The following is a 27,984-nucleotide window of genomic DNA, read 5'->3' as shown; positions in this document are numbered from 1 at the left end:
CGCTCCGAAATCATGTGTGCCTCCAAGTTCATTTCAAGCAAATCCTTTTGAAAATGAATCAAAGTTTCACTTTTCATGATTGTTGGTAAATATCCACTTTATTTTTCAAAATATCAAAAGAAACCAAACAAAACAATTCACACATTATCAATTTGTTTGGCCAAAAAATACTAATGATGTCATCATCTCCTGACAGAATGAGCCTTCCTTTCACTGATAGTACAACTCCAGGTTCATGCCATCGTGGATCTCATCTGTAAACCTTACAGTTAAGTCAAACACAGGACAATACTCACCTTAGATCAACTACAGATCCACTGATACCAGTACCGACACATTTAAAATTCTCCAAAACCACAAGCACCAATAAATACCACATTACCAGCCGGATGGAGAAAATGTGTAATTAAATTAGTTGCTTTTGGAAATTTCCACAATTACAATTTTAGTTACCTTTGGGGGGGAATCACTGCAAAAGCAGAAGCTTATTGGTGCTCTCTGGTCATGTGACATTGCAGTAGTTTCAAATGAACTTATTACCTCAAAGTGCCACCTTGTAGTGCAATTTATTAGTTTATAAGGTTAGACCCATAGTTAAACTTAACACATAAAAGAACATTCACTTTTTAAGTTTCAGCTCTACAATTTGGGACTTTTTTTAATGGAACAACAATGCCAATAACTACTTAAAGGGTTGTCATATGACATGTTATTGTCTAACAATTGTCATTAAGTCAACATGGTATGTTTTCGACATGCTGTAAACATAAAGCAAACAAATTTATTACTACTTACATTTCATCAGTTTATTATCTGTGTAAAGAACAAATATGTGGTTAATTCCAAAATAATTATTATGGTTTTAATCTTTTTTTCTTTTTTAGAAAAGATCAAAAGGTCCTGTGGATGCATTCATTTATAACAGGGGCACAATTAAAATGCAATCAAATGTAATTATTACTTTGAGAAAGTAAGTGAAATAGGATTTCAAAAGGATAACTTGTAATTGTAACCAACTACATTTCCCAAAGTGATCTTCCCAACACTGTATAAAACGGACAACTAAATGTGCGAAGCGTGTGGTGAAAATAGTGAAGCGGTTGACCAAGGAAGCTAAAATTGAACTTAAACTGTTTAGACTGGAGTGTCTTTGAAACTTCAACTGGTAGCCTGGATGAATGTGGACACTGTTACATCAGCTTCTGTGAAGACGTTTCGCACATTCAACAACAACAACAACAAGGCAAGGTTCACTGCCAAACTCAGCAGGATACCTATTGGAGTGGGGACAGAGCCCTATACAATGAGGCCAGAAATCAACATCGCAAAGACAAATTATGCAGAAAAATTGAGAAAAAACATTTGACTGCAAACAACTCTAAGTCAGTCTGGCATGGATTACAATGGCTGACCAGCTACAAGAAATAATCCCCCCAAGCAGAGATCAACAAAGGATTGGCTGATGACTTGAATACTTTCTACTGCAAATTTGTAAAGGACACTTTCACACCCCGCACCGATGACGAAGCGCCGAACTGTATTTACTGACATTGGTTTTCTGAAGTGTTCCTGAGCACATGTGGTGATATCCTTTACACATTGATGTTGGTTTTTGATGCAGTGCCGCCTGAGGGATCGAAGGTCACGGGCATTCAATGTTGGCTTTTGGCCTTGCCACTTACATGCAGTGATTTCTCCAGATTCTCTGAACCTTTTGATCATATGATGGACCGTAGGTGATGAAATCCCTTGCAATTGTACATTGAGGAACATTGTCCTTAAACTGTTCCACTATTGTCTCACGCACCTGTTCACAAAGAGGTGACCTTCGCCCCATCTTTTTTTGTGAATGACTGAGCAATTCAGTGAAGCTCCTTTTATACCCAATCATGGCACCCACTTGTTCCCACTTAGCCTGTTCACCTGTGGGATGTTCCAAACAGGTGTTTGATGAGCATTCCTCAACTTTCTCAGTCTTTTTTGCCACCCGTCCCAGCTTTTTTTAAATGTGTTGCAGCCCTAAAATTCTAAGTTAATGATTATTTGCTAAAAACAAAGTTTAGCAGTTTGAACATTATATATCATGTCTTTGTAGTGTATTCAATTAAATATTGGTTGAACATGATTTGCAAATAATTGTATTCTGTTTTTATTTATGTTTAACACAACATCCAAACTTCGTTGGAATTGGGGTTATACAGTTTCATTGCTCAGTGACTCTCCACACTCATGTTTTTTATGTCCTAAATGTCTATTTCGTCAAGGTGGCTGTTTGCGGTTATACCATAGTGGCTCTAACTACCGGAGACAAATTAATTGTCTTGCAACATACTTGGCCAATAAAGCCGATTCTGATAAGGGAATTAACATATTATAATGTTTTTGTTAACACACACTGTACGATCACATTGGTAATGATTTGTTTTGTAATATGGGATTCATTCTGTTAAGGTTTTCAGGCAGTGCGGCTTGGAATGCACAGTGAAATCTCTCTCATAGTACCCCCTAATGTTCGGACGAAGACACCACAAAACTGAAATGCCTTGTGTTATAGGCTGTATTTAAAGAACTTGCAGTTGGATGTTAAAATGTCAGAAATGACAAGTAGTTGCTATGAAAAGCATTATATTTGAGAGAAACAAATTCCATGTTTAAGAATTGTTTGTTTTTCAACAATATTTGATTCGAATTAAACATTTTCATCTCAATTACAAGCTGTAACGACATTATCAATTATCAGTACTCGGCATCAGCAAGTACTCATGTGAGAACGTGTACCCTCGTACTCGTTTAAAAAAAAAAGTGGTATCGGTGCATTACTAATGTCAACACATTGCACAGCACATCAAGTGTGAAGGATACAGTCTCCCAGTGACACGTGGTCCTTGAATATGGTGTACCTACACAGAGGAGAACACAAGATTGTGAGCACTGGTGGGACGTTACTGGACTTAACTCATCAACTGCCGTGAAGGTTTCTATTCATTAAGTGGAATCCAACCTTTACTAGCACAGAGGAATAATATAAATATAAAAACGATATTAAAATAGTAGCAATTAAAAAAAACAATCAATAAAAATACAGCGGAACCTCGTTAGAACGGACTAAGAAGGGGCGGGGGGGGGGGGGGTGTTTATCTGATATTCCTGATTGTCCGTTACATTGGAGCACTTTTTTTTAGGCCACAGTACAAAATTTTTTAATTTTTTTTCGTGGCCTAAAATGCCTATTATAGTACAAAATAATGGTCAGTGATGCCGGTTTAAAATTCCCGCCATTTTGAGTAACGAGCAATGTAACGCGTTACTGTGCCAGGAAAGTAATTCGATTAAGATTAGATTAGACTGGCGTGTTAAGCGCGCAATGCATTGTGGGTTAATTATTCAAACTGAAGTGCTCGCTCGGTACTCGGTACTCATAATGGAGGTAAGGACGGACTCACTGAAGGACTTACAATACTTCGCTAAAATAATATTTACAACGACAAGTGAGAGAGGTCAACTTCGTCTGGAGTCCGGACTGCTTGTGAGCTGGTTTAACGCGCTGCACCGCTGACGTTCACGTAAGTGCTGCTTCCCCCTATCTATCACCCAAAGCTTTGCTAGTTAAACAGCTGCGTCAATTTCCTACGGTGAAGTTTTAGCTCAATGTTAAGCTTTCTTTTCTGTCATCGGCTCTTATGTTGGTTTGAAGACTAAAATAAACGCTAAATCCCATCAGTGCAAAAGTGCAACAGACCGTTTACCTTGTTATCTGCCTCAATGTTGGCATAGACGTATTTTATCGTTTCACTCACCCAATTTACTGAGAGTTAACTTCACTGAAGCTCCGTGCGGTGTAGGCTGAGGCTCGGAGCGCGTCAGACGCAACACATCGTGAAAGCCTCCTTTGCACAATATAATCTTATTCCAAGTGTTGCACTGAGGCGACTGGTCATTCATTTTAACAACGGTAAGACACACTTTTGCTCGCCGCCACCGCCATTGGGCACAAGCACATCTTCATGCGCTTCATTCATTTATTTTCCTGACAGCTTTTTACTTTTACTCCCTACATTTGAAACCATTACTTTCTACTCCTTGTCAAAATAGGCCTGTTTCTTTTTCAGCCTCCACAGATGGCGACACGATGTAGAAAATATGTAAATTGAGAGAAACTACATTTTGTGTGCAGAGAAGTTTTGTATGGTTTTACTTTTACTTGCGTACAAGAGGTGAATCAGTAATTATTTTTTTTCCCCCCTAATATCTTGACTTCTAATCACAGCGTGTCAGTACTTTTGCCACCTTTGACCGTGGGCTAAAACGACAACGTCCATGGCGTTTGCTTACCATTTCTTCAAGATGATTTTGTCATACCGCGTCCCCGTCTGGGCTGCAATGAGCTTCTTCAGGTCTCCGATGGTGTCCTCAGAACTGGAAGTTTGACTTATTAAGGAAGCGCACCTGTGACGCCATAGCCAATACAAGACCCTTATCCAAAATTCTTCAATTATTGGACTATTTGCGAATATGTTTTTCTTGGAAATGGTAAAGGAATATTAATTAAAAACTACGATGATGTTTTTCAATTCGGTGGCTTTCGGCCGCTTTCAGCATGAAGGATACTTGCACTTTACCCGGACTTTCTTGCCCAGACGATCGTTGCAGACCACCTCGATCATCTTGTCGTTCTGCCTGTCAACGTAAACGTGTTACGAGTGTTTAAAGCATCGCACGCTTAGCGTGAGGGACTATTTCAAACAACTAACACCTTGGGATGGACGTAATAACAGTCCAATTGTGCTACACTGTTCGGAAATAAGACTTCAAATGCTGCTTTTAACACAACGCGAGCTAACATGCTATGCAGGAAAGTGTGTTATTTACGTAACGTTCCTCAGTACGCACGAGTGGGGTTAAAATGACAATAATTTATTTAAAGTTACAACTAATGTGCGTGAAACTCGTCTACATTACCTCGAAACCAGAAGTAGAGTAGCAAAATAAATCAAGCTTGTAACGCCAATGATTCAATAAGGCTCTCGTCTCACTGGTTCAGCCTCTAGACCAATCAAATCCGTGCAATTATGATCGACAGCTCTTATCGGCCAATGACAGAGAACGTACAAATAAAGGCGGGCGTTAAGGAAAAACACAACGCGAGAGCTGTAAACGTGTCGGGGTTGTCGTAAAGTGTCGTAACCGCCCTCGCACACGGCTGCTACATTTGGATTTGTCCATTTTGGGGAGGAAAGCCTGCAACGGGATTGGGAATAACAATGGCAGATGAGGACACTTTACCATCGGGCTGGGAGAAAAGAATGAGCCGCAGCTCAGGTGACCAAACGGGCGTGACGAGAAGCCGTGAACTGGCTCGCTGCTCCGTAAACACTGCGATGTCATGCGCACCCTAGCTTGGGAGCTAGCAAACCGCATCAGCATTGCAGGGCCTCAATTGTACTTAAAAGTTAGACCTGGTGAAACTTTAGCGACGAGAGGCCGCAAGTGATAACAGTTGTATGTGTAGTAAAACGTGACAAATTAAGTTTGTTGTGTATTATCTAAGCTGTCAAATGATGTTGGCGCGCGAGCCGATCCTCCCTGGGCCCTGCGTGACGTCACTGTGCCGCTGGAGCTAACCTGAAGCTGTTGGGAAGGGGGTAAAAAAATATATATATATTTTTTAAAAACACGGTAGGAAAGTTTTAAATGTAATATATATATATGAGTTATGAGGATTTGGTAATGCTTTATGAAGAGTGTGGTTGTCTTACAAACGCAAACCAACAAGGGTTACCCATAAATGTAAAAATCATATGAAATATAGGACCCAGAAAGGTGAGAATTGTGTCCATGTCCCAATATTTATGGACCTGGCTGTATGTTTTTGTTGTGCTGAGTGGTTATTAAAATTGAAATCAAATCATCTGATAGTCATTTATTTTTAATGGTAATTGTTAGATGAGTTTGAGATGATATTGAAGAGTTTATGCATTATAGTTTGTGGTGTATGTACGTTAAACTGTGAATATAGGCATTTGTAGTCCCCCGCAAATCAATGTGAAGTGTCCCCTCTGTGCAGGCAAGGTGTATTATTTCAACCACATCACCAACGCCAGCCAATGGGAACGACCTGCAGGTGGAGACGGCCACGGAGAGCCAGATAAGGTCAATTAATGTGCAAAAAAAAAATAATAATAATTTTGAAATTTGATTTGAAAGCCACATGGCGAAAGCCTAATCTGTATTTTTATTTTGTGTGGCAGGTCCGCTGCTCGCACCTCCTGGTCAAGCACAACCAGTCCCGTCGGCCATCTTCCTGGCGGGAGCAGAACATCACGCGATCCAAAGACGAGGCTCTCGATCTCATTCAGAGTAAGTTGTGACAAGCATTCATCCAATGTGTCGTATTTTGATTTACTTGACTCTTTTTATTATTATTCTTGTTGTTTTCAGACTATATTGAGCGGATCAAGTCGGAAGAGGAGAAGTTTGAGAACTTAGCGTCTCAGTTCAGCGACTGCAGTTCAGCCAAGAACGGTGGCGACTTGGGACTCTTTGGCAGAGGTTAGTGCTCAGTTTCTCAACCACAAGTTTAACAATAAATAAGTGGAGCTTGTTTGACAGCTGTACACAAGTGTCATGTCAAAAACGGCAGGAGTGTGTTAACGCGGTGTATTATGGCAAAATCCTCCTGTCTTTAAAATTCTAAGAATTTTTTAAAAACAATAACAGACACAATAAAATTATAACAATTGTAATTTTTAAATTACAAAAGTAAATGTACAATGTTTAAATATGTCTTAATTTTTCATTTGAAAAAAATAACTAAACAATTATTTGAATTGAATTGGATTATTCAATTTAAAAAAAATAATGTACAGCATTTATTTTATATATTTAAATTTTAAATGACGATGAACAGAGACATTACAATTTCTTATCAAAAATTCAATATAGAATGGAATTATTTTTAAGAAAATATTTTATTTTCTATTCTTTTAATTTTTTATTTTCATTTGAAAATAAGTTTAATACAAAAAAATTACAACATTCATTACAATTATTTTAGTTTTTAAAAAACGTTACAATTATATTTTCTAATTTGAAGAAGAATGTAGCAAAGTTAATAAAATAGTTTAATTTGAAAAGTAAATTAAAGAAATTAGATTTAAAAAGTAAATTAAAGAACAAATTCTTCAAATAAACTAAATTCTGTTAAAAACAATATAAAATTTTCATTTATATTTATATTGTGTGTGTGATTTTTTTTTTTTTTTAGTTGTAGTGTTTCTTTTTTACGAGACACCCTGTGCATTCTTTGGTTTCTTTAAAAGTCAATGACACTTGACACCAGTAGGGGGAGCTCTGTTACATACCTTCACATAATGTTTGTGTTTCTGCGTGATTTGTACGTCTCAGGTCAGATGCAGAAGCCTTTCGAAGACGCCTCGTTTGCACTCAAGATTGGCGAGATGAGCGGCCCAGTTTTTACCGACTCTGGAGTGCACATCATCCTGCGCACTGGCTGACGCCCGTGCGCACACATACACACACCCACACACACACACACACATTGTACGCAACCAAGCTTTATCACAAAGGTTAAAATAGGTAACCCCAAACCTAATATTTAAAAAAATAAAAAAATAAATAAATTAACAGGATAGAGCGCAGATGACTGAATGTGCATGTCGTCAAAATAAAAGCACGTCTTTGAAAAATGACAATTTAATTTCACTCCCCCACGTCATGGAAGCTTTACTGCATAACAAAAAATGGTCAAAGACGTGACCGCTTTTAAAAGCTTCACCATTCATGTGAACTGCCGAGCTGTCAAAATAAAAGTCCTTTTTTTTTTTTTTTTTTTTTTTTTTTTTTTTGTCTTTCTTTGGTTCTTGGTGAGCACAGATGTGCGAGTAATGTTGCCATGGCAACATGTCCTTGCATAACCTCATGTGTTGGTGCCAAAGTGTTTGTTTTTTTTGCCACTTTGGTTATCGCAACAGAGTAAGAGCACGTTTGGAGAGGACCCGTCAAGACCTTTCATTTGAAGTTTCACTTTGCCCTTTTACCTTCAACTATGCGGTTTTCCTCTATGACCTTGATGGGATATTTAGAACATTCTCAACCAAAGAAACGTTTTTTTTATGGTTTCAGGCCTGTGGGTAGGGTTTCAAAGTAGCCTTTCAAAGCAAGTTTAGGGCTCTAAACAAGGGTTAGCGTTTTAAGCCAGAATTAAGGTTTTGGGCCTAGGCTTTCAAGCAAATGGCACGATTTCAAGATTGGGTTTTAACAAGGGTTACAGTTTTAAGATAGGATAAGGGTTTCAAATCGGGGCGGGGGTTTAAAGAGAAGGTTAGGGTTCCAAATGTGGGTTTTACGCGTTTCATACAAGGAGTGCGGTTTAAAAGTAGGGCTTCAAGCCAAGGGTTGGGTTTAACTTTTGTACTTCAAGCCAAGGTTAAGAATTAAAAGTAGGGTTTCAAGACTGAGCGAGGGTTTCAAATTAGGGCTTCAAGCCAAGGGTTTGGGTTTCAGTTTACGTTCTCAAGCCATGATTTACAAAAGTCTGGGTTAGAGAGTTAAACAAGGTTTTGATTTTCTAACTAGGGTTAGTGTTTCAAATTAGGATTTCAAGTCAGGGAAGGCATATTGTTTCAAATGAGAGTTTGAGTGTCAAATTAGTGTTTCATGCCAAGGTTCGGCGTTAAAAGTAGGGTTTGAAGACAGAGCTCGTCATTTCTTGTGTTTTTTGTGGCTGTCATGCATGCTGCAGTACCAGGTGCAGCCTCAGAAGGGGAGGGGGCGCACAAGCGAGAGAAATGGGAGGTGGTCTGTCGTCTTGTGGATGTGTGGACGCTGTCATACGTGGGCAAAGCCTTCATGAGAAGCTTCGCCTTCCTCCATCCAGCATCCCCCTCCCACCGGGAGCAGACGCTTGTCCGTGGCCGCCTGTGTCGCCTCTCCGCCGGCAGGCGAGACACACGCCTCCTCGGTCGGTCCGCTCCACCACCTTTCAAAAACCGTTTTGACCGCGCACACGTGGATCTCATTTAAGACGAGAGGAGGGGGAACAAAGTCGAGGAAGCCACGGAGCAGCAAACTTTGAAGAACACTATGTTGTGACATGTGGAGGTCGTGTGTCCATTTTGGAGACATCCTTCCTTCCCGTCATGTGTGAAGGGGATCGGACATGCAGCTCCACGTCTGCTTGTTGCTCGTCCTCGTCGTCACATCATCAGGTAAGCGCACCAACAAACAAAAACAATTTGCCTTTAAAAAAAAATGCATGATAGTCGTGTGCAAATAATGATTCTGATTTAGTGTTGAAATGTAGACCCCATAAAAATGCTAATGTTTTTGTCTGACGGGGTCTACAGCTTTCATTGAATTAATCTGTATTTGAATGAGAGGGGTTTTCTTTCTGTGATTATTTGATTTTAAATTTGGGTGTAAACTAATTTTAATTCAAAAATACATTTTAAAATTTTGTTTTAGCATATTTTTGTGAAATCTGACATTTAAATCCAATTTGTCTGTTTCATGAAGCTGAAACAATATAGAATAAAGAATATATAAATAGTTTTTAGAGTAGAGGTGTATTTCTTAAATTATTTCATTTTTACACATTTTACTGAAATCTCAACTGATTTAAACAAAAATTGCCAGGTTCCCCAAGCTGGGAAAAAAAAGATGTTTTTAAAAGGAATATAAAACAGTTAATTTCAATATATTTATGTTTTGAAATATGTGTGAAATTTGCTTGATTTAACCAAAATTTGCTAGGGTTTGAAGCTAAAAATATGTATATTTTTTGTATATTCTTAGTTCATTTAATTTTTATATATCAGTGACATTTTGTATGATTTAAAAAAAAAAAAAAATCTGATCCTGAAGCTAAAAAAAATATTTTTTTCTTTTAGCTAATTTTTATGCATTTTTGTGAAAGCTCACGTGATCCAAATAAAATTTGCAGTGGTCAGAATTTGGGAATTCAGACCCAAATTAAAAAAATATTTAATTATATAGTATACTGCATGGAAAATCAACCTTTTTTTAATAATAATAAAATAATAATAATAATCCTGATCATATCCAGATTTGGCAGCAGTGTAAATGAGAGATGTAAAATCTAATTTAATGTGATTTGTGTGTGTGCGCATGCGCAGGCGGGTGTGTGGATAATTTGTGTGGTTGTATCAGTCAAAAGATGTAAAGGATGAGTTAATCCTGATCAGATCCAGATTCTGTAGCAGTGTAAATGTAAATATTAAAAAGTATTAATTTGAACGTGAATTGGGTTTTTTGTTTGTTTGTTTTTGTACTTTTCTGTGTGTATTTAGCATCAAAAGATAATTTAATCCAGATTGGATGCAGGTTTGGGAGCAGTGTAAATGCAATTTGTAACATTTTATGCTCAAACGCTTTTATATCTCTCGGATGTCTTTAAATCAGGTTTTGATTTGATGTTTAAAAATACACCGTGTCGGAATTACTCCCATGTTTTTTTGAAATTGTGTATTGCATCCAAACAAATAGTGCACTCTAGCGCCTCAGTTTTTTAAAAGCGTATTGCAACAACTGTGGCATTAGAAATCAAAAACCCTCGAACATAGCAAAGTTTGTCGGAACACCTGCTAATACGGAAATGTTGGCCCTACTGTGTTATGTTGCCTATGGTAAACATTGTCTAACAAAACCAAATGAAATGGGGCCTGGAAACCGCTTTGCATTGTGGGTTGAGGTGGCCGCAATGGCTTTTTAAGCAGGTTGTACAATCGCTGTGTATTTTCCGCAACTGAAAAACATGTGAAATGCGTGAAACAGATGGGATTTTACAAAGAAAAGCTAGACCGTGAAGCCAGAGACCAATACCGGGCAAAAATGCATGCAGAATAAATGGTTTGGATCTGTACGATATTCCGAATGAAGAGTGGAGCAGCGAACAGCCAGACCTACTGCCTCCATTGTGTGCAGCGGATTTGCGTACCTTGTGTGTGGTTTACACTTCAGAGCAGTTTGAGAAAATTATAAATCGTTAGCATCTCATGTGCAGTTCAACGTGTGGATTCAGGACCTTAACATGATGAAGCCGACCGGTGAACCATGCTAACACATCATTCGGACAAAGGGACGTGGAGCCCATCCAAGTTGCATGTGTGTTCTCTTTTTAACCGTCTGTTTTAAAAGTGCAGTTAAAATAAATATATATATTTATATTATATGATACATCTATCTTGTCCTCCGGTGTCTCAATCTCTGCGCTGAATCGCAGGTAACAGTGTAGTTATTTTCGGGTTTTGTGTTGCTTTTGTCCCCTTACGGCTGCTGTAGTTTCAAGATGGCAGACTGTCATGGTGCTCCCTTACTGGGTCACCACTCTTATGTATAAAATAAATCTAAAATGCTTCACTTACAAGAATGTATCAAAATATTAGCAGAGATCATAATACACCAATATAAACAAATGTAAAAACACAGGCATCGATTTTGACCAAATAGACAACGCAAAATCTTACACAGGGTACCTTTAAGCCTTGGGAGAGGTCGCTGTTCTTTGCCCTTGTTTACATTTTGTTAGCCTCTAATGAGGCAAAAATCTCTTGTATCATTGGCTAAAACCTGTGTCCAAGACATCTTTGATGTCCAATTAGAGCTAAGAAGAAAACAAGTTTGACTTTGATGGGCCCTGTAAATAATGGCCAAAGCGACCCTGAAACGACTGCTTAAAAGCAAAATGGCTGACTTCCTGTGTGTGTCACATCATGGTTTCGTTTGACTTTTTCGTGCATCTTGTCTTTGCGAACACGTGCACCGGATTTGGTGTCATTCGGACAAACTGGTGGCAGAGGCTAATTTTCTTCGAGATTATATTTCTCAAGTAATGAGCAACAAAATGATTTTAAGAGGGTCCGAGCGACACTGTGCTCGAGCCTTTACAGAAAAAGGAACTAAGCAATTTGCAAGGGGGCTTCCAGCCCCCAAAAAGCAATTTAGAAACAAGCAACTAAGTGATTATAGTAGAGTACTCAAACCTCTGTGCTTAAGCCCTAACTTTAAGAAGGGAAGTAATTCCAAAAAGGTCTCAGATTCCCTTACTGGAGCACTAACTAGAGGAAGGAATTGAGCAATACCAAGGGGGCTTGTACTGCTGTGCTTGAGCCCTAACCTCAAGACTGATTGAAACAATTTCTTGCACTGCCGTACTCCAGCTTGAATGTTTGAATGCCTCCAAAAGCTGACTTGGGCCTGGTACACACACAAGGATTTTTCAAATCTTAAAATTGTAAATCTGCTCTAACATCAACACAGAAGACCACACACACACACACAAAGATTCTGTTCTCCCACCAATCTAGAATCCAGTCCTCCAAGACATAAATCTCGCATGATCGAAGAAGAAGGAAACTACCGGCCGGGTATGTTGTGCCAGTGTTTAAGTGCTGTAGTATGGTGACGTCGTCTTTGCTTTGGAAAATACGTCCTGAAATAAAAATCAAGTAAAATATTTATAAGAGAGGAGAAACGGAACCACTGACACCCTCAGTGGTTGCAAGGCATAATTCATCAGTCACAATCATTTGTGACCTGAAACACAATCCAGTATATGCACAACCTAGTTTTGCATTCGGCAAAACGTGTCTCAGAACTTCCTCCTCGCTCAGTTGAAGGGGACCGTAACAAAGCAACCGTAGGAACTTTCACTTTTTCTTTCTTTTTTTTTAAACACAAGATGTCACCACAGAGCCACCAAAGATGACAACAGACTGTGTTTAGGCTTCGTTCATGTTTACAAGTATCATATTTGTATAAATAAATTATATACTGTACATATATTTAACTTTTGTCCAAAGACACCAGCCATAAAGGAAACAAAATTATCTTTTTTTTAAATTTTTTTCCAAACAATAATGTCATCAATCCTAGTTTTGATTGTTACCATGGCATACACAGGAAGTCAGCTATACCGTGTTCCGCTTTGGTCATGTGACGTTCCTCATATAGCGAATTCAAAAGTGGCATCTACTGGTCTTGCCTTTTTGGTTGTTCGTTTTCACGAAGAAAGACGTTCATCTACGCTTGTTAATTTTGAAGTCAATTTCCTGCTCTCTATTAAATATAAAATGTAGGATTACTTTTTACTAGTCATATGACACGTCTGCACGACCACTTGTTAATTGTTGCTCGGCAGAAAACAGTGCACACTTGGCAAAATACAAAAGAAATCATGACAAAAGCAGTTTATTGACTGTCGATGCTTTGGCAGTAGAATCAGTGCTCTGCATTAAATATAAAGCCTATATTATTAAGAAAGATGTTGCAAGCTAGAATTCGTTGTGCACACTATGTCACTTTACCAAAAGCAGGCCTATAAGGATTATAAAACAAATTTTAGTATAATGTGCTTTTTTCCCAACGTAGCAACATCTGCTGGGGCACCACCTTACTTGGCTCTCATGCAAAATGGCCGACTTTCGGTGCATTTCATAGCATGTCTTCATCAGACATTGTCGTGCCTCCTGTGTTGATGAACATGCCTACTGCCTTTTGTGTCAATAGGACATTTTTGCAATTGAATTGGTCCTCTGTATTGAATATAAAACACTTACTTGTGTTCTCGCTTGTTGCTAGGCAGAACTTGATTTTCCCCGAATGCAAAATGGTTGCTTATTAGCGAACGATTGAGTCTGTGTGACCCACCTCGATCACGAGGGTCCTCTAATAGGTCCAATAACATTTGTGTTTTTCTGTGACCTCATTTGGAAAAATCCAGTCGTTCTGGAAAGTTCTTATCATTGTATGTGTGTGTGGGTGCGTGTGTGAGAGAGAGAGAGATGCTTTGTTGTTGTCCTTCATGGCTCTATCTGTTTCTGTATCCTGATCCTCCAGTTCAGGGAGAGCCACGGAATTCCACAGAGGAGCATGCCATCCCCGTATCGCATTCCGACAGAGACTTCGCCAGTCCATCACCGGTCGCGTCCGACTACACAAGCACACAAGAACCCTACGGAGGGTCTGAGTCTGGTCCCGCCACGCCCTCCATTGCGTCCGGGAGCCCTGATAGCGGAGCTCTACAGCTTCCTGAGGAAGCGGGGAACAATGGAGGGGAAACATCTGTTACCGACCTTCCGGTGACAATGGTGCTGACCCGAAACACCCAAACAAATCCGGGCACACCAGAAGGGACACGTGGGTATCACACCTCCAGGCAGTCCGCTTTTCCGCCTGTGACGTCCTCCCCGGCCAGTTGGACACTTCTTGCGACTCCTGCTGGTACCACAGGAACAGTTCATCACCAGACCCTCCGTCGGACATCCTCAAGTGGGATGGAAGTTTTCGAAAAACTCACTTCAGGTCCGGTTTGGGGGTCCATGTGGTCACAAACGGACTCTTCACAAAGTACACAAAGAACCACACGCCTGCCGGATGCCACAGAGGGGATGTCAAAGATCTTTGGTTCTCTGTGGACCACCAGAGATGCCATCATGGTGTCTGGAAGGATCCAGAACTCGTCTGGGTCGGAGGATGGGAGGGGAACGCCTAGACTTACGTCCAGCATAAGCATAATGAAGTTAGGGGTATCTGAAGATGGGATGGGAACATCCGGATACATGCCCCAGATAGGCGTCTTGAGTGGCTCCCGGGTAGGAACAGGAACGCCGAGACACTCTCCCCACGTGAGCACCGTGTTGGCATCCGGAGGGGTTCCGAACTCATCTGCCTCTGAAGACTATATGGGAACACCCCGATACACGCCCCAGGTTGGGGTCCTAAACTTGGGGTTCTCTGAAGATGGGGGGGTAACCCCTGGACACTCAACCCAGGTGAGCACTGTGATGGCATCCGACAGGTTCCTGAGGTTAGGGGACTCCCAGGATGGGACGGAAACAGCACAACATACACTTCAGGATGGACTCTTAAGCTTAGGGGGCTCTGAGGACAGAACGGGAACGCCACATGTGAGCACTGTGTTGGTGTCTGGTTCTGAGGATGGTATGGGAACACCCCAATACACGCCCAAGGTGGGGCTCCTGAACATAGGGGTTTCCCATGAAGGCACAGCAATGCCAGGGCACTCGCCCCACGTAAGCACCATTTTTGAATCCAGAGAGGTACAGAAATTGTCTGGCGCAGAGGATGGGATGAGAACAGCTGGGAACACGCCCCAGGTAAGCTTGGAGGGATCCAAGGATGGGATAGCAACACCAGGAAACCCATTCCACGCGAGCACTGTGTCAGTGTCCAGAGAGGTTCTGAGCTTTGGGGGCTCCAAGGACGGTACGGGAACGTCTGGACCCTTGCCCCACGCGAGCACTGTGACAGTATCCAGAGGGGTTCTGGGTTTTGGGGGTTCCCTGAACACGGACGATGCCCGCCACACAACACCCATACCAACAGCCCTAAAGAACTTGCCTTCCGTTTCCCCCTCCATCCTGGAAGTTCTGGCCCGGGGCTACAAAACCACTGCACCACCCTTGATCAGACAAGGAACTCCGAAGACTGAGGAGAAAGGGACCGGGGACGGCAACACCGCGACAACCCAGCATCTGATGCCGGAAACCCAATCTGCTTCGACTTCTTCGAGTGGCGCGACCACCCGCATACCCAAAGTCTTTGTGATGCCGGACCAGGCTGTTGCTTTCACAGGTGTGTGTGTGTGTTTGTGTGTGTGTGTGTGTGTTTTGACGAGCTATGCATTTGTTTTGTGATTCTTGTGTCCAGTGGAGTCCATCGAGCTGTTGCTGCAGATAGTTGTGGTTGAGTCCAGCTCAGCTTCAGGTCCCGACCTCGAGGAGGACACCATCGCCTGGGTGGGTGGAAGACATAATCTTCCCTTTTATATACATTTTACATCTGTTTTAACAGGTTCCTGTTTTGTGTAAAGGGCCTATCTCACTGGCGGAGACTGGCAACGCCGGAGAACAAAATATTGCTTGCACTACCACCATGGCGACGTGTCGCGGAATTGAATTTGCCCGGAAGTCGTGGCGATGTCATGGAGACCAAATCACCCGGAGGTCAACCGGAAGTCCAGCAAGTCTCAGAGATGTCGCAGAGACCTCGCGGAGACATCTCCCCAGTCGAGACTTGAAAAAGTCTTCAAAAGGGCTCTGAAAAAAATCTAACGTGTTTGAATGTACTGTGATTCTCCGGCGACCTGCGTAGTCTCCAAGAGCGTTTCCATGAGTCTCCATTAGGTCACCAACAAGTCTCCAAACCAGTGAGATAGGCCCTTCAGCTCACAAGACAACAAAAATTAACAAAAAAAAAAAAAACTATCTTCAAAAAGGGGAACCGGCCAAATGAAAAGGGAAAAACAATTACCCAAAGATTGAACTGGCTCCTTGAATAGAAATAAGCGCAAGGGCTCCAACTCATTAACGATTAATCATCAATGGTGTTGTGAAGTGTGCGGATGTAATGTTTGACGCTGAAGTTTGCTGATTACGTGGTCCACGTTGCAGGTGGAGCCTTACCTGCAGAGGGCGCCAGGGTTCAGCAGGATGTCGGGTGTGTGGGGCAGGTGAGTGGCGCTGATCATGTCACTAGCATCATGTGTACTAACAGCGCTTGTGTTTTGGTTTCTTTCTGGTTCCAGTGGTCGCGCCGTGCAGATCCTACTGGAGTTTGACAGCGTGGGCGCTCTGCGCTGGCTCTCCGCTTCTGGAGCCTCGACACTGCTACACCAGACGGGACTGGACGGAGCCGCACGCTTGGGAAGGAGCTTCAGAGGGTCAAAGGTCGTCAACATCACACTGGGGGGTGAGAGCACTGTCTTTAATACTGTACGGCTAGTTATGTCTGTCTCTTTGTCTACGGGTAAATCAAGTGTTGCTTTCAGGGACAGTCTGAAATCCCAATTTTTTGTAATCTATCCATGTTGGGTGTTGCCTTTAGGGTCAGTCTAAAATGACACATTTCTATTTATTTTCTTAATTTATTGAATCTATCCAAGTCACATGTTGTCCTAAGGGACAGTCTGAAAACAGTTTTCTATCATTCCAGCTGTCTAAATCAGGTGTTGCTTTCATGGACAGTCTGAAATCACAAATTTCTGTCTGACTGGGTGTTACCTCCAGGGACTAATCCCCCTTTCCTCTCTAGCTAAATCGGGGTATTGCCTTCAGGGACAGTCTGAAATCACAGCTATCAATCTGCCCAAGTCAGGTGTTGCTTTCGGGGACGGTCTTAAGTCACAGTTTGTGCGGGGAGTTCCACTGCGTACTTGTGAGTGACTGGTCGAAGAATGCTAAGCTAAGCTAACATCTTAAATGTATCATGTGACGCAGGCGTGCAGGCGGACGTATGCGATTGGTTGCTGGCGTGTCCGGGAGGCTTCCGTTGTGTTTCTCGGCCCAACAACTACAGCTGCTCCTCCGTGTGTCATTTTGACTTCTGCCGCCATCACGGCGTCTGCACGCACCACCCGGAACATCTTCCTGTTTGTCGGTACGGGAGCACACACACTTCCTGTATGTTCAATTTTCACGTGATCCTCACTTTTTCGTCAGCTGCCTGGTGGGCGACGACTTCTGGTTCATGGGATCGAGGTGCGACGTACGTATGACGCGAGCCCGTCTGGTGTGCACGTGCGTTTCCATCCTGGCGCTGGCCGTGGCCCTGATTGGCTCGCTGGCCTTCGTCGCCGTCAGACGCTACCGAGCCGCTCTGATCCGGGCCAAGGTGGAACAGACCCGGAGCAGGTACCATGATGCTATTTCAGTCCAGTCCTGTAGGTGGCCGTAGTGCATAGTACTAAACTGATGCCAGCACAGAGGGAGGTTGTTGTTTTTTGTCACACTACTATAGCACTATCTGCTGGATATGGTGGATCACTACTTTGTTTCCTCGTACCTACAATATGCCATTTGTTTCAATTAATTACTTGGGTTTGTTTTTGTTTATTCAAATGTATTTTTAATTGTATGTGCTATTTTTTATTTAATGGAGTTCCTATTTATTTAAATGTATTTAATTATTTATTTCACGTGTAGTAATTGTACTATTTTTATTTAATGGTATCTTTAACATAATTTTTTATTATTTACTTGCTTTTAAATTTATTTGTTTTTATTTTGTTTTATATCATTTTTTTTTTATTGAATGACATCTATATTTTATATTAATGGCCTAAGGAAGGTTTTGCTTGCTGCTCCACTATACTTCCAGCTGTTGTCTCGAGATGTCACACTCTGACTCCTCCATATTTGAAAAAAATGCAACAGGCTTTTTATTTTTATTTTATGTAAATAATACAGAACGAGAGGGCCTTTATATATAAAAATTGTATATAATTATAATAGTAAAATTATTTGTAATTTATTCAATACAAACACAAATTTCTTAAACTTAAATTATTTGATTAAATAAATTACAATATAAATTAATGTCCTGTTAATTCTAAACTACAAATAAATGAAAAATGAAACAATTTGATTAAATTAATGGAAAAATATAATGTCCTGTTGATTCCAAACAAAAAATAGTTAATTCAATAAAAATATATTTTGACAAGTAAATGAAAAAAGTCAATTCATTTCCTGTTAATTCTATCTAAAACTGTTTTTTAAAATTAATTACAAATTATACGTATACATTCCTTATTAATTTGAAACAAATTATTTTCAATTAATTATTCAAAAATAGATCAAATTAGTTGAGTAGATTAATACAAGAATATAAAAAAATATGGTGCTTATTGTATTATTAAATTGTAAATGCAATTGTGTTTGTCTGGGTCGTGTGTGGTGTCTAGCTACCGGCGGTTCAACCATTTCGATGAGCTGTCGTCTCGCTTCTGGCTGCGTTCGGCTTCTGTGGGTTCCGCTGACTCCGTGGACAATCCGGCGTTCACGCGCTCCGACGAGCTGTTGCACATGCGAGCTCTGGACCGCCCCTGCTGCTACCACGACGACACCCTGTCGCTAGCCTCCGCCTCCGCTTCCTCCGCCTGCACCGGCCGTGTCGCGCGTCTCAACACCATCTACCCCGACAGGTATGTACACACACCAGCTATCATCTATCACATCAGTCTATCTAAGCCAGATGTTGCCTTCATGGACAGTCTGAAATCTCTGTTTTATGTTAATTAATCTAGCCATCTAAATCACGTGTTGCTTTCAGGGACAGTCTGAAATCCCTGATTTCTATCTATCAATCTACCTAAGTAAGGTGTTGTCTTCAGGGACAGGCTGCAAACAGTTTTCTCTGTGTGTCTTAATCAGGTGTTGCCTTCAGGGACAGTCTGAAATTTATTTGAGAATCTAAAATCAACTATTTTTTAAGTCTGGTTTTGCCTTAAGGGACAAGCCCTACCGAGCCATCTCTCAGTCACATGTTGCCTTAGCCTTAATTGTAAAGTAAGTGTAAAAATAAGCAAATGTGTGCGTGTGTGCCAGCTCCCAGTACGGTTGGCGCGGCAGCGAGTTGAGCGTGGGCGATGGGGTGCTGGACTCGGGCAAGGCCAGCGACCTGTCTGTGTGCAGCTGGCCCGTGGAGCCCATCCATTGGACGCCCTTCCCGCTTCTGCGGCACCTGGCCGCCACCCACACCGCACACGCTGTGAGTAGCCGCGGAACGCATGAGCCAGATGCTGCTTCACCAGGGCTAAACATATGATTATCACGGGATCACGTGTAGCAATCTACCTGTTCTGGTACATTTCTATTATGACGATACTAAGGAGCAATGCTGTTATATTACAACCTCATTCCAAAATTGAGCTAATTCATATTTTTGCTTCAAAATTCTAGTCACAACAAATGGAAAAAACAAAAAAATTGAAATATGAAATTATTAATGTATTAAAAATAAATTAATAAATACCGGTACTTACAGTGCATCCAGAAATCTTAACATATTATCTTATTCCAAAGTGGAATAAATCATTTTTTTCCCTCAAAATTCTCCACACAACACCACATCATAGAAGTTTGAACAAAGTTTTCTTGAAAATTTCTTCTAATTTTTGACAAATAAATAAAAAGTTGTTAGTTCACAATGAGCAACACGGTGGCCGACTGGTTAGAGCATCTGCCTCACAGTTCCCATGCCCCGCCTGTGTGGAGTTTGCATTTTCTCCCCGTGCCTGCGTGGGTTTTCTCCGGGCACTCCGGTTTCCTCACGCATCCCAAAAACATGCATGGTAGGTTCATTGAAGAGTCTAAATTGCCCGTAGGCGTGAATGTGAGTGCAACTGGTTGTTTGTTGATATATGTCCTGCGATTGGCTGGCAACCAGTTCAGGGTGTACCCCGCCTCCTGCCCGAAGATAGCTGGGATAGGCTCCAGCAGCCCGAGTGAGGATAAGCGGCTCAGCAAATGGATGGATGGATGGATGGATGGATGGATGGATGGATGGTTCACAATGCTTACTTAGCCCATTTACAGTGGATCCAGAATTTGTCACTTTTTTGACATTTGGTAACGTTACACCTTATTCCAAAGAGGAATAAATTAATTTTCTCCCTCAAGTTTAAAAAAAATATTTTTGGGGGGGGAGGTCTAATAAAAGAAAAACAAAAAAACAAGAAATCACATGTACGTACAATGCATCCAGAATATTAGAAACTTAGTCCAATGGGGAATCAATTCATTTGTCCTGCGCCAAAGTATTTATTTTTTGCTACTTAAAAAAAACAAAAAAGTCACATGTATGTTCAATGCATCAGAAATTGTTCACATTTTGTCACTTTTTTCCCATATTTGCTCATTGTGCAAAAAGTGAAATGAATTCATGTTCCCCCATTTAAAATTCAACACACAACCCCTTGTGAAAAGCTATTTTTTGCAAATAAAAAAATAAATAAAAAGAAATCGCATGTACGTACAATGCTTCCAGAATCATTCCCATTTAATCGCTTTTACCCCCACACACACACACATTTGGCAATGTTACAGCATTATTCCAAAGTAGAATAAATTAATTATTTCCTCAAAATCCTACACATCACCCCGTAATGACGATGTGAACAAGTGTTTTTTTTTTCATTTTTGCACATTTATTTAAAATAAAAAAACAACAAATCACGTGAGTATATTCAGTTAATTGGGAAAGTGTTCAGATTTCATCACTTTTTTTCCCCTAAAGTTTGTAATGTTACAGCCTTATTCCAAAGTGGATTAAATCCTTTTTTCCCCTTAAAATTCTTCACACAATACCCAATAATGGCAATATGAAAAAATCATATTTTTATTTTTGCTAATTTCTTTACTATAAAAAAACAAATCAAATTTAGTGTACATACATTTTGTTACAGCCTTTTTACAAAATGAGATAAAAAAATGTTTTTACCTCAAATTAATAAAAAGAAATGTTGTTAGCACATAATGCTAACCCGTTAGCATCCGTCAGCCTAAGCTAAGGAGGCTAGCTACGGTTCGTACAGACCTTTTAGTAACTAGAGCACTATCAGCATTTTCCCTTGATATCGTGTCTCCGTTGTGATCCCTATGCTACAATAGCTTAGCATCTTGATTTGTTTTGAATGATTTCCTTGTGTTGGCTGTTTAGGTTCGGGTGTCAAGGCCACGTTCGTACTGCGAAGGCATGGAGCTGGTGGACATGAACCGCAGCTGGACCGCATGACTCTGATATTCAACGGCCATTAAACACTCTTAATGTGTTGTGTGAATATATATGTATGTATGTGACAGATAATTCAATAAATACTGTATGTGTGTGTGTGTGTGTGTGTGTGTGTGTGTGTGTGTGTGTGTGTGTGTGTGTGTGTGTGTGTAGTTCACTGTCATGGTCGTAGGTAACCCCATTGTATCTCACCACTTGTTCATAAAACTGTATGCATTGCATCTGGAATGTATTGCTTCACTTTTTCCACATTTTGTTATGTTACAGCCATACTCCACCATGGATCCCTTAATTATTCTCCAAATTCTATACACAACACCCCATGACAAAAAAAAAAAAAAAAAAATCATTTTGCTAATTTATTTATTTATTTACGTAAGTAAATGTGTATTGTGGTTCCTTGGGATACGAGTGACCCGACTTACAAGTGTTTAGAGATACGAGCTGTCATTCAGCTGCTTTTTTAAAAACTATTATTATTTGTATTTATTTTTTGTATTTTTTTGCTTGCTTGGTATGCAGTATGCAGTGAACTTAACTCACTTCAAAACAAGCAGCAGTTTGGTAACTAGCGAACAATTCTTAAAATAAAAAAGAGAATCGCTGGTAAATGCCACTCACAGTTACATCTCTTTGAATGTTTGCTATTGTTCACACGCAATACAAAATCCCATCGATGGGTTAATGAGTAACATCTATCAAGCGGTGTTATAATGCTAAATATGGATATTTGATCACTAATGGTGCAGCAAAACATGGTATACAACAATACTTACAGGCGTATATAATTCTTCCTCCATGAAAAGCGACTAATATTACTGCAGTTTACTCAGTCACTTAGTTCTGAAGCTCCCCGATTGCATTCATTGGAAAGGTTATTTACACAAACATTTCATCATAATACATTTTAGAGCTGTAATTGTTATACTGTGAAACTGTGATATTTGCACACAGATATCACTGTCAGAATCTGATAGTGGCCCATACCTCGTAGAAATAAAGGAGAAAGTTAACGGAGCTCTTGTAAACGGGCTGCCGATTCATAGGTGCAGACAACAACCTGCCGATGTAGTCCGCCACAATTTAACAATAAATGTTAAATCATGGTGGAAAATTACAAATAAAGGAGAAAGTTACCGGAACTAAATTGGGCTGCTCAATAAAAGGTTGGGAAGTGTTGCACTACATTCCATAGAGACAACAACAGTGGTGCTACGAGTGACTGGACTTACAAGTTTTCCCAGATACTACGAGCCAGCATTCAGCAGATTTTTTTTTTGCTCTGACTTACGAGTGCAACCTTAAGATATGAGCACTGTATGTAGGCAGTGGGCTCAACTCAGTTCACAATAAGCAGCACTTTGGCAAATAGTAAAAAATTCTTCACACAAAAAAAAGTCGCTTCAACGTGTTTATTCCAACTTCCAGTTGAAGTTTACTGTCAAGCTGAACAAAACACACATAGCTTGGCCTTTTGACTGCTAGCTTAAATGCTAATGCTAACACAATGGGAAACATATAAGCAATGTATATTTGTACACAAACAGTGCAGCAACACATTTAGACATTCAATATCACATTACTCAGTCGTATATTCTTTATCTCCTGAGAGGAGCGGAGACAGCTATAATGTACAGACGTCCATTTACAGCACGGTATATCTGTCTGTCTGTCTTATATTGCCCCCAGGTCGCCAAGGCGGGCAGCAGCACAATGGCCATTCAATGGTAGCCAAATGTGTAACAAAAACTTCAATTATTTTCAATTCAATTTATGATGTCATTAGTGCAATGGCGGGCAGTGCATTTGGTAGCTGGGCCTTAATGTCAGAATTTTACAAAAACACAATATAACGTCCATCCATCCATTTTCTGAGCCGCGTCTCCTCACTAGGGTCGCGGGAGTGCTGGAGCCTATCCCAGCTATCATCGGGCAGGAGGCGGGGTACACCCTGAACTGGTTGCCAGCCAATCGCAGGGCACATACAAACAAAACACCATTCGCACTCACAATCACACCTACGGGCAATTTAGAGTTGTCAATTCACCTACCATGCATGTTTTTGGGATGCGGGAGGAAACCGGAGTGCCCGGAGAAAACCCACGCAGGCACGGGGAGAACATGCAAACTCCACACAGGCAGGCCCGGGGATTGAATCCCGGTCCTCAGAACCGTGAGGCTGACCCTCTAACCAGTCGACCACCGTGCCGCTCACAATATAACAATGCATGGTATTAAAGAGAAAGAGGCATTTTATGTACTTTGACAAAAAAAGTAAACCTCATGAATATCAGATGGGAAATTAGCAAGTTTCAACTTAATTTCAATGTTCATGCATTGCCGTTGATGGGAACGTCACAAGAAAATGGGCACCACGTAGGCACGTCGGTCAGCCGGGCTGCTACAGCCCACTGGTGTTTGGAGTCTTCTCTTCATATCTGTCCTTCTGGTTATTTCAATGGGGAAAGATGATTTTAGTTACGTGTGCTCCAGTAACTAATTTAACTCCTATCCCAAGGTGCCACTGTATTATGAAACACTCCATTTGACCTTCTGTCTTCCCAACCACACCCAGCCCCCCACCCCCTTTTTGGCCATGTGCTTCGTGTAACCCGGGTGGAATTCCAGACCATAAAAGTGAAAAAGATAAGTGTGGGCAAGGGGAAACTTAGGCTATGCTGAACTAGTATTGCACTTCGAGAATGAGAATGTTGCAGAATAAAAGGCAAGTCGGAAATAACTACCTGTGAGCTTCTTTCCATATACGGCCTTAGAGCCAAGAGCCAAGCCTGTGTGTGTCACTGTGTGTGTGTGTGTGTGTGTGTCATTGTGCAATGTGTGTGTGGCAATGTCTACATGCAACACACACACATGCGCATACAAATCCTTAAAAAGGGAGATTCATTCATTTCCTCACGCTGCTGCTGGTCACATGACTCAAAGAAGCAGCAATGCATTCTTCTTCTTCCTAGTCATGTGACTTACGCAGGCTGATATCTCCTTATATGGATGTCATCCAAAGGCAGTGTGTGTGTGTGTGTGTGTAAGGGGGGGGGGGGATTTTGATAATTCCCTGATTGGCTTGTTCACCTTTTTAACCTCTCCATGCAGAAGATGTGTGTGTGTTAAGTGGGTGTGTGTTCACTTCCTGTATGCATGTCGAGGTGAAAGCATGGCCAAAGAAAAGCCACGTCCTGCCTCCGTGGCTGGCCATACATCCTTATTAGGAACACCAAGGAGAGTCAGGGAGAATTACTGCTTTATGGTCATTGTCCGGGCACGCTTTGGAGACTACAACCGGCTCACACTCACACACTCGGACAGGCATGAGTGGTTTCGCACTGTCAGGTATTTCAGGTCCATGTGTGCCACTATTTTACGTTCCCAATTTACATCACACTTGGATGTTGTCACCTTCTGTGACACACACAGATACACCTGTAACTTTCCGGTAATAATCCTTCCTGTCGCCTCCAGGCCTTCCTCCGGTGGAAGTCAAGTGACAGGTGATGTCACGTCACCGCTGGGGAAACCATGAACACACTCAACACAGTCGAGATGATCATGGACTTCAGCACACCTTTATTTAAGTTTTACAATCGCAAAAATGTAAAATGTGAAATCTAAATGTGAAATCATTCCTTTAAAAACACGGCAAGGGAGGCCAGCAGTTCTTTAAATGTTGTCCTGGGTTCCTTTGTGACTTTCTAGATGAGTTATCACTGTGCTCTTGGCGTAATTTTTGTAGGCCGGTCGTTCCTGGGAAGGCTGACCACTGTTCCATGTTTTCTTCGTTTGAGGATAATGGCTCTCACTGTGGTTCGCTGAAGTCCTAAAGGTTTAGAAATGGCTTTGTAACCCTTTTCACACTGATAAAGATCAATGACTTTTTTTCCTCATCTGTTCTTGGAATTTCTTTGGATGGTGGCATTTTGTTGCAGCTTTTTGAGATCTTTTGAGCAACTTCATTTTGTCAGACAGGTTCTATTAAAGTCATTTCTTGACCGAACAAGCCAACAAGTAATCGGGCTTGAGCGTGGTTAATGAAAATGGACTCAGCTTTCCAAAATAATGTGATTAGCCACAGTTAACTCATAATTTAACAAAGGGTAGGGAATTACTTTTCCACACAGGGCCAGATAGCTTTGAATAGTTGTTTTATTCCTTAATAAATAAAATCCCCATTTAAAAAGTTGTGCATTTTATGTTTACTCATGGGTTATCTTTGCCTGATATTTACATTTGTTTGACGATCCCACAGCAGGAACCTTTGCAGGAACTTCCTTAGCTACCCTGGTCACTGGAGTTCCCCTTGTGTTCTTCCTCGGCCGGGGCTGAGGCATGTGAGGCTAACCAGCGAGGACCCTCTGATGGTTCAATCCAATCGGTAACAGGGGTGAAAAATAAATAACCTTCCCAGGCAGGAGCTCCTCCAGCATGTGGGAAAATGTCACATTTGTCATTGTGCAAGACAAGGAAATCAAGCCCGGCTTTTTGTCTGTGTTTCTACGTGCACAAATAAATATTTGCAATATACAATCTGTTTTTGCTTCTTTCATGCAAACACATTTACAGATACCAAATACTTCACACTGCTGTATTTAAAAACTCACTAAGAGCATGAAGTCATGCATTTTTCATATATTCATTTAACCTTATTCAGGTAAGGTATTTGCCATGCCAACCTGGCTGCAAACAGCAGAGTAAACCAAAGCAAAATAGAAGCAAATACATATACAAACTGTACAGTGTGATAGAGAGAGAACATGCAAACTCCACACAGGCGGGTCTGGGGATTGAACCCCGGACCTCAGAACTGTCAGGTAGATGCTCTAATCCAGGGGTCCCCAAACTTTTTCCTGTGAGGGCCACATAACTTTTCCCTTCTCTGATGGGGGGCCAGGGTCAGTTTGTAACAGAAAATGTGACAATTGCATGGGTGCCTAAACATAAACATTTATTCTTTTCCAGAAAGCAACACATAACCAAATATGAATAACCCTTTCCGGGATCTTCACAGAAAAAAAAGACAGGAAATACGTACAAATGTATTCTGCTGAGCTAACAGTCCACCTTCTAGCTTTGAGAGTTTGTCTGCTCGCATTTGGCCTTGCAAGCTATCATACTTGTCTGTGACGGGATTCATAGTGTCGGCGCAGATTGTATTCTTGAATACCGCCACTGCCTCTCGACAGATGAGCCAAACAGCCTTTTCTTTGCATTGAACAAATAATAATAATCGTTTGTCCACTGCAGGTTAAAAACCCTGCATTCTGAATAAATTGTTCTCTTTCCTAACCTTTTCCTCATTATTCTGTTCTATTTGACAGGAGCGAGTCTAGGATTTATTTCCTTCTATTAAAGTGGGGAAACTATGCAAACAAATAAGAATTTGAGAAGGGGGCAAACACGTTTCCACAGCACTGTATATGTGCCCCGTGGTTGGCTGGCAACCAGTCCAGGCTGTATCGCTCGCCAAAAAATCAGCTGGGATAGGCTTCAGCTCACTCACGACCCGAATGAGAATAAACACTGTCGAGAATGGATGGATGGATGGATAAAGGTGACGTGATTTGTTTTTTGTTTTTTTTTACCCACAGATAAAAGAAAAAAATAGAAATATACTTTTAGGCCATAAACACAAAAGTACAAAGATTCATGAAGCAATATAAAGTAGTGCAGTCACACTGATTAACAACAAATATGCATATGAAGCAGATTGACAGCTAACGATGATGACTACAGCAATAATGGCGCTTCAGATTTGAGCTTTGGCACGCATCATAAAACATCAAATATAACACATCATGTATCCAAATGAACAGGTTTTATTTCCCCCACATTTTTCATCATAAAACATCACAGGAATGAGAAACGTACATAAATCACTAATTCTAAAAATACATGTAGTGATATCAAAAATGATCATCTTGTATCAAAATAAACTTAAAACCAAAATATCCTACAAGGGGAGACCTCTGGTCGAGGCGATGAGTGGTGAGATTTACATGTTGGCTGTAATCATACCACCGTGTTAACACAGTACCACTTGTCAGTCTAATCTGTGTGCGTGTGTGTTCGTGTCTGTGTGCTTGACTGATATGTCGACTGTTAACCCTGCTGTCAGTGACCCCCGAGTCCAACAACCTAACCCCGCAGATGTCCTTTTGTTATTGAACATTGATAGGCAGGCAGGCAGGCAGAGAGACGATAGATAGATAGATAGATAGATAGATAGATAGATAGATAGATAGATAGATAGATAGATAGATAGATAGATAGATAGATAGATAGATAGATAGATAGATAGATCGATAGATCGATAGATAGGATCGATCGATCGATCGATACCTGTTTTTTATACTGTTCCTGAAAGGCAACAACTGAAAAGGGGAGTAAAACTGTGATTTC

At 41.0% G+C, this 27,984-nt stretch overlaps 3 protein-coding genes across 3 annotated transcripts; 2 read left to right on the top strand and 1 right to left on the bottom strand.

Annotated features, from left to right (window-relative positions):
- Nucleotides 1–70: 70 nt before the first annotated feature.
- Nucleotides 71–5,043, bottom strand: ubl5 (ubiquitin like 5). The gene is made up of 5 exons (XM_061678808.1): nt 4,960–5,043; nt 4,609–4,677; nt 4,333–4,416; nt 2,863–2,900; nt 71–254 (listed from the first exon to the last, which is right to left on the bottom strand). Exons 2-5 carry the CDS (start codon nt 4,662–4,664, stop codon nt 211–213), a joined length of 222 nt encoding a protein of 73 aa, XP_061534792.1. The 5' UTR covers nt 4,665–4,677; nt 4,960–5,043; the 3' UTR covers nt 71–210.
- A 123-nt stretch (nt 5,044–5,166) lies between these two features.
- On the top strand, nt 5,167–7,848 carry pin1 (peptidylprolyl cis/trans isomerase, NIMA-interacting 1). The gene is made up of 5 exons (XM_061679871.1): nt 5,167–5,319; nt 6,065–6,150; nt 6,249–6,357; nt 6,439–6,549; nt 7,405–7,848. Exons 1-5 carry the CDS (start codon nt 5,262–5,264, stop codon nt 7,512–7,514), a joined length of 474 nt encoding a protein of 157 aa, XP_061535855.1. The 5' UTR covers nt 5,167–5,261; the 3' UTR covers nt 7,515–7,848.
- Nucleotides 7,849–7,890: 42 nt separating this feature from the next.
- On the top strand, nt 7,891–21,801 carry si:ch211-14k19.8 (mucin-2). Its single transcript, XM_061679870.1, has 10 exons — nt 7,891–9,227; nt 13,876–15,633; nt 15,709–15,797; nt 16,452–16,510; nt 16,586–16,749; nt 17,277–17,436; nt 17,499–17,690; nt 18,743–18,982; nt 19,386–19,548; nt 21,499–21,801. Exons 1-10 carry the CDS (start codon nt 9,179–9,181, stop codon nt 21,571–21,573), a joined length of 2,949 nt encoding a protein of 982 aa, XP_061535854.1. The 5' UTR covers nt 7,891–9,178; the 3' UTR covers nt 21,574–21,801.
- Nucleotides 21,802–27,984: the final 6,183 nt, after the last annotated feature.

The sequence above is a fragment of the Phycodurus eques genome, chromosome 6 (assembly GCF_024500275.1).
Source record: "Phycodurus eques isolate BA_2022a chromosome 6, UOR_Pequ_1.1, whole genome shotgun sequence".
NCBI lineage: Eukaryota > Metazoa > Chordata > Actinopteri > Syngnathiformes > Syngnathidae > Phycodurus > Phycodurus eques.
This window is presented reverse-complemented; position numbering and strand designations above follow the sequence as displayed.